The 7,353-nt window shown below is 42.3% G+C and overlaps 1 protein-coding gene across 1 annotated transcript in view; it reads left to right on the top strand.

Moving 5' to 3' along the window:
• The first annotated feature begins 1,918 nt into the window (after positions 1 to 1,918).
• GRK7 (G protein-coupled receptor kinase 7) overlaps positions 1,919 to 7,353 on the top strand; it is a 37,244-nt gene continuing 31,809 nt past the window's right edge. The window contains exons 1-2 of the mRNA XM_027875888.1: positions 1,919 to 3,767; positions 4,444 to 4,881. Of these exons, the coding sequence (XP_027731689.1) occupies positions 3,168 to 3,767; positions 4,444 to 4,881 (1,038 nt within the window). The 5' untranslated portion in view covers positions 1,919 to 3,167. The remainder of the gene's footprint in view (positions 3,768 to 4,443; positions 4,882 to 7,353) is intronic.

A 7,353-nucleotide genomic window follows, 5' to 3' on the forward strand; every position in this document is an offset into this window, starting at 1 on the left:
TTGGAATGAAGAATGTTTATGCTATGCTTATTGGTCTTGATGGTCAATACTTACTGCTAGTTTTTTTTTTTAATATGAGAAACTCTAAGGGAAAACATTGAAATTTTTTTCATCATCATTAGAATATATAGGCATTATTTCAAGTTGTAACTTTTTATATCTAAAGCAGAGTCGCATTCTGAATTCTTGCCTCCTGTTCATTTAACTTTTGTGGCAGATCAGAATCCTGTTGAAGAATGAATTGTTCTCATATATAGCGATTGATACAGCTGAAATAATAGATGTGGAGTTATGGACACGATATCATAACATGAGACCAAGCTGTCTTCCCAGGGTTCATAGATTTAGAGCTGAGATGGTCCTTACTGGGTCTTCTTGTCCAACTCTGTCATTTTGCAGATAAGGAAACTGAGGTTCAGAGAAGTTTGTGACCGGCTCAAGTTTACACTGGTAGTAACAGCAGGGGTCCAAAGCTCTGCCCTCTGACTCCAAAGCTAGGTCTGCCTCATTAATATATAACATGCTAATTTGATTAGAAATGAAGTAAGATACAACATAGTCTTTAAATACAATTCCAGTTTCTTCAGTGAATTGTAAGCTTTTTAGGGCAGCAACCACAGGTTGCTTAGCTGTATATCACCCTCCATGGGTAGCACAGTGCTTGGCGTGAAGTAGGCTCTTAATAAATGTTTGTTAATTGAATTATTGGAAGAACATTGGATTCAGTCCCTTAGACAGCTTCTGTATTTCCTCAAGGATGGATGTGATAGAGTGGAAATAACACTAAACATGTACATTGGAGACCTGAGAGCTCTCTACCCGGGCCTGACTTTGGTATTAATTAGTTATGCCATTTTTGACAATTTGCTTGAAAATAAAATTCTCCTCTGAAATTATTTTTTAAATAATAGTTTGAACTTTACCTAATTTAACTGTTTCTCCATTTAGTGTTCTTCAAACCAATAAAATATCCTTGATTACTTTTTTATTTTTATATAAAATGCTTTACTGATCTTCAGCAGGAGTGGCTTGTGTGAAAGATCCACTGCATGAAGTACTTTGTTACTGCTTTCTAGGAGAAGGCTGAGGTAACACGAAGTTACCTTCAGTGAAGGGCTGCTGATGGTTTTGGAGCAGAGGAGTGACATCATCAGACCTGTGTCTCAGGAACCTAAAAATCCTTCCCATAGAAATAGTCAAGGGTATATACATCTTTCCCAGGTTCCCTTGGGTTTGAACGCCCCATAATCATAGACCATTTTGAAGTTAGGAATATGTATATTCACATTTTAAAGCTCATTTTTTCTCATAGGAATAGAAAACCTGTAGAGTACAAATTTCAATTTCCCTGCCACAGAATTAGTCGCAGCATAATAATAAGCAATTGTTTTGGCTTTTTGCTACCAGTTAAAGCTAATGATCTAGAAACATGTTTTCTTTTATAATGAAATGGCACAAATGAATTTTAGCTCCTTCCTGACAGAGTATTTTGAACCTCTCTAGTTTATGATACTGGGTTCTAATGTAAAATTTATGAACATGATGAATGAACTTCACTGAGAGCATATAAATCATCTGTTGTTTGGCTTCTGTTAGTGTCTAGGAAAAACAGAGAAGGCCAAACTTTCTTACCCTCACCAACGTCACCCTTGCCTACAATCTCAGCCAACAGGTCACAGATCAGGAGGAGTTGTTTAGGTTACATTTCTGATTTTTAGAACATTACTGAAAAAATATCCAAGTCTGGAAAACAGGAATTCTCCATGGCATCTGTCTCCAGTATAAAATTATCTAGTTCTTCAATGCATAGCATTTTTGCTATGTCTTTGAAGTTAAGAGATTTCACTGTAATTTTTAAAAAAAAGGAAAATCTAGAAAAGTTTTTAGACTGGAAAAAAATAATTATTTCTTAATATTTTCAGTTGGACTAAAAATGGTTTTTAGTATGCTTCCACATGAGACAGCAAAGGAAATGGAGAAGTGTAACTAGGAAAAAGCAATGTCATGAAAAGAGAAAAAGGGCTTCTGAAGCATCATGCTGCCAATTATATGTGTCTGTGGATGCACATATATTATGTGTATATGTATCAAAGAAAATAAGGACAGAAATTGCCGCTGCATTTGGGAGTTAGGAGGATTGGAATAGCTATAAGTCAAAGATTGATTTTTTTTCTATAATAATTTACTTTTGCTACAGAATCCTAAAAACCGGGATGCCATTGGTTAGGAGATATTGCTGGAAAACGTACACAGTTCTATTGCCTTTATGGGATGGTAAGAAAAACAATAATAAAAAAGCCAAAATGTATATAGAACTTCAAAGTTTGTAAAGCACTTTCCTCCCAACAAGCCTGTTAAGTAGGCTTCATTATCCTTATTGTACAGATGAAGAAACAGAGATGCTAAGAAGTTAAGGGACTTAGCCAAGGGTCATATGACTAATGTGTCAGGTGGGCCTCTAACCCGGGTCTCCTGCAGTCTTACAACTGTGCCGAGCTCTCCTGTGCCCTGGGAGAGTGGGAGCATGTCAGACAATATTTCAGAATTCAGGTGCTTAGGTTGACCAAGAGGGAAGGCTTCCGAAGAGGTCACTTTCAGCTGAGGGAATGAGGAAGTTTTCGTAAAGGAGGAAGCACCTAAATTGACCTTTGAAAGCAGAAATGAAGAGGTAATTAATGCCTTTACAGGAATAGAGGTTGGTTCTTGCAAATGTAGAGAGGCAGGAGAATGTGAGGTAGGATGTCTGCAGTGTCTTGGAGTACTAAGATAGAGACAAGGAGAAAGTCTTTTCTCCTCCCTCCTCTTCCCTTTAATCCCATAACTATTCTATTTAGCATTGTTTATAATTTAAGGTTTTCGGGGACTGCAGTTTCTGCTACAGGGAGGGAATAGGGCGGTTGTTTGAAATGCCATCTTTCCCTCAAGCTATAGATAGCCAGACCAAAGCTCCTTACTTGAGAAACCTCATACTTTCCATAAAGACTTCTCCCTCCCCCTCCCTCTCCAAGGGATTTAGTGCAAATCCCCCCAGAGGTTAACACCAGCATTGGCCGGCAACCCTTTCCCCCAAACCTGCCAGCTCACCATCAGACATAACTGCCAGCCCTGTCCTCATCCTTCAACACCTTCCTTCTTTCCCTTGGGGAGCACACTCCAGTCCTGGAGCCATGGTCGACATGGGGGGCCTAGACAACCTTATTGCAAATACAGCTTATCTGCAAGCCCGTGATGGAGACACCAAGGACATGCAGAAACGGCGACGCAGCCTGGCACTGCCAGCCCCCGAGCGTTGTGCAGAACTTCGTCAAGCCTTGCCCGCTCACTTTGAGAGTTTGTGTGAGCAGCAGCCCATCGGCCGCCGTCTCTTCCATGACTTCTTGGCCACCGTGCCTGCCTACAAAGAGGCTGTGGACTTCCTCGCCGACGTGTCTCGCTGGGAACTAGCTGAAGAGGATAGTACCAAGGACAGCACTCTGAGGAGGCTGGTGAATGCTTGTGCACAGGCCGGCACCCCCACGGGCCCGCTCCCCTTCCTCAGCCCAGCTCTGGCCGCCAAGTGTCAGGGTGCCTCCGAGAAGGAGCACACATCCCTAGTGGAGCTGGCCAAGGCTGAGACGATGGCCTTCCTTCAGGATGAGCCTTTCCGGGACTTCCAAGCTAGCCCCTTCTTTGACAGGTTTTTGCAGTGGAAAGCCTTTGAACGGCAGCCAGTAACAGAAAAATATTTCGATGAGTTCCGAGTGCTGGGGAAAGGGGGTTTCGGGGAGGTAAGTGTTTCAGAAGGGCCAAAGTAAGAAGGAACTTGCAAAGCATGAAGGTTATTGCTACCAAAGAAATTTACTGTGAGCAAGAAAGAAAACTAATTTCCATGCCTCACCTGGAGAATTTTACTCCATGCGCCATCCATCTAGTTCATATCCTTGACAGAACAGTGGCCTGGGAAGAAGAAATCAGACTAGATAAGTGGGTCCCGGTGCCCCCATGCAGCCTGTTTGTTGACCTCACTTTAAATATATCTGTAGAAGTTAGGAAAGGAGGCTTGAGAGCATGTATTTCATAGCATTTCCCCCATATTTGCGGTGGGAGCAGGGGTCCTCCATCAGTGGAGAAAAGACGAGAAATTAACCCTCAAGTGTTGTAAAGTAGCTCATTCCTGTCAGCCCCTCCTTGCATTCATGTTCCCTTTCTCCAGTAACTTGTCATTTATGTAATATTTTTAACTATATAATATGTACTAAATGTACAGAAATAAAAAAAACCATATACAAATTTCTTTAACAAGATTAAAGTAAGTGGATAATAAATTTTTATGAATAAAAATAAAATCTACTCTTTATCCATCCCCTCTACTTCCATCTCTTCCTTTCCTTTACCTTACCTCCCACCCTACATGTACAGGTCCAGTCACATTTATGAGCGCTCTCTGTCTCTCATTCTTTTAAGGTGTGTGCCATTCAAGTGAAAAATACTGGCAAAATGTATGCCTGTAAGAAGTTGGACAAGAAACGGCTAAAGAAGAAAAAGGGGGAGCAGATGGCTCTTCTAGAGAAGGAAATCTTGGAGAAAGTCAACAGCCCTTTCATCGTGACGCTGGCCTATGCCTTTGAGAGTAAGGCCCACCTGTGCCTGGTCATGAGCCTGATGAATGGTGGGGACCTCAAGTACCACATCTACCATGTAGGCGAGCGGGGCCTGGAGATCACCAGGATCATCTTCTACTCTGCACAGATCACTTGTGGAATATTGCACCTCCACTCCATTGGCATTGTCTACCGGGACATGAAGCCTGAGAATGTCCTTCTGGATGACCGGGGCAACTGTCGGCTGTCTGACCTGGGACTGGCTGTCCAGATCAAAGACGGCAAGCCCATCACCCAGAGGGTGAGTGTGCCTCTGTACATCAGGGATAGATGGGGCAAATGGGAGGAAGGAGTCAGAGAGCAGAAGGAACAGAGCCATGGCTATTTCCAATGCAAACTGAGTCCAGGTCTTAATTCCTCCAATTTGCTAAAGCCCTTATGTGGTCATTTCATCCTAAGTGACAAGGGGTAATAAGAGGATTTGGTTCATTAACTCTTTTGATTAATTACATTGTGCTGACCTCTCAGAAAGCCAGGTGTGTGTGTGTGTGTGTGTGTGTGTGTGTGTGTGTGTGTGTGTGTGCATGTGTGTGCACATGTGTGTTTTCTTTGGTTTGTTTTCCNCTGACCTCTCAGAAAGCCAGGTGTGTGTGTGTGTGTGTGTGTGTGTGTGTGTGTGTGTGTGCATGCATGTGTGTGCACATGTGTGTTTTCTTTGGTTTGTTTTCTGTGAGTTTTAAACTATATGGCTCTGAAGGAGATAGTATATAATGGATAGATCATTGAGGCCAATCCTGACCTCTGAGGACAGATGGTGAAATGTGCCTCTTTCTTCTTGATGGAGAGGTGATGGACGCTAGATGTAGAACAAGTCATACATTTTTAGACATGAACAACACTTATTTCTTTTGCTTAACTGTATTTGTTTGTTACAAGAGAAGGTTTTATGAATGTGAGGGGGAATCTTAGGGAAGTGAGTTATGGGGGGGAACAAAGAGCTTTTTTCGGAGCACTGAACTCTAGGAGCTAGGAGACCTGGATATTAGCCTTGGGCTCTGCTGTTACTTATCTGTGGGACCCTCAGGTTAGCCATTAAACATTCTGGGCTTCAGTTTACTCTCCAAGATCTTTTCTGACTCTGAAGTTCTGTCCCACTACAACATATACTTCCATAGAAAAAGGATTGCAGCCAGTGATAGAGGTATGGATGGGACTGTGATTTCATTGGTAAAGGGAACTCTTGGAGAAGGAAATGCCCTCTGCTCATACAGGTCTGCCACTTCTCTGCCACTTAACAGTCTTAGAGGTGCCTCCATGATTGAGAAGTTGATGGTTTACCAGCATCATACAAAGTATGTGCCCAAGATGGAACCTGAATGCAGTCTTCCTGGCTCCAAGCTCAGGGCTCTATTCATTCACTGGGCCAGGGCTACCCATCAGCCAATAACAGCTGAGGCTTATGTAGTGGTTTAAGGGTTGCAGTTCACTTTACATATCTTATTTTATTTGATTCTCATAACAGCCCTGTGAGGCAGATACTGTTATTCCCATTTTGTAGATGAGGAAAGTAGGGGGATGGAAAATAAGGACAGACAAAGCTTTTCTTCATCTTTAACTTAGAATTAGGCTAATTTCCCAGGTCAGAACTCTTAAATTTCCTGAGTAAGGATTTGGAGAAAAGAGGAAGAAGTTTAAAAAATGTTCAGTCCCATTAACAACACCATTTGGGAAGTAGGGGTGAGACTCAATTTTCTGTCTTTTGCTGCTGACCTTGAAGAAGTATAGGGCTTCTTGGACCAAACCTGAGACCTAGAGTGTGCATACACAGTGCACAGCCACCCCTACAGGGACCATGACTTTGTATATGTGTTGACTTTACATTTGTCTTTTTATCCTCCATAAAGTGCTCCATAAATATCAGTTGAGTGAATAATAGAATCTCAAAATGGGAAGATCCCTCAAAGATAAGTGTAAATGGGAATGTCCTTTACAAGATGCCATCAAGCTTTTCATTAAAGTCCTGCAGTCATGAGGAACTCGAGGTGGCCCATTTCATTTTTCAAGTAGCACTACTCATAGGCAGTTTTCCTAATGTTGAGTCAGAAATCTAGCTCTCTATTGCTTCTGCCCATTGCTTCTAGGTCTGCCCCCAAATAACTCTTATCTCTCTTCCACATGACATCCCTTCGAATACTTGGAAGAGCTTGCATGTCCCCAGTGTATTTTCATGTTTCCAGGCTAAATGTCCCCAATTCCACCAACCAATCCTCTTTTTGCATGCTTTTAAATCTCTGAAACTTTTTTTTCTTGTTTTCATTTTTTTTTTCTCTTAAAGACCCACCTTAACCCCTGAGTCACTCTAGTCCCAGACCAAGCCTTACCTGATCACTGTTTGGGCCCTGATTGGCTCAGAATGAATGTAAATAACAAGGCCATTTAAAGAGGCCATTCTTTGACTCATTTTTATTAAGCCATAATCACTGAATGGACACTGCCTCAATCAAACTGAGACCTGTTAAAGACCTTAGCTGAAAAGGCCAAGGTCCCCCACAGCATCCTGGACCATCTCCAGTTGTCCCAGTCTATAACTGGCCACTGGACCCAGATGGCTCCAGAGGAGAAAGTGAGGCTGGTGACTTTGCACAGCCCTCCCTCACTTCAATCCAATCCACTTTCATGTCATGGCATCACCTCCCTGATGTCATGGTCCTCTTGGAGAACAAAGGATAAACAGCAGTACGCAAGCAAGTTCTCGCTCACTGGCCTCCTTCTC

Source organism: Vombatus ursinus, unplaced genomic scaffold, assembly GCF_900497805.2.
Source record: "Vombatus ursinus unplaced genomic scaffold, bare-nosed wombat genome assembly UNPS02014810.1, whole genome shotgun sequence".
Lineage (NCBI taxonomy): Eukaryota > Metazoa > Chordata > Mammalia > Diprotodontia > Vombatidae > Vombatus > Vombatus ursinus.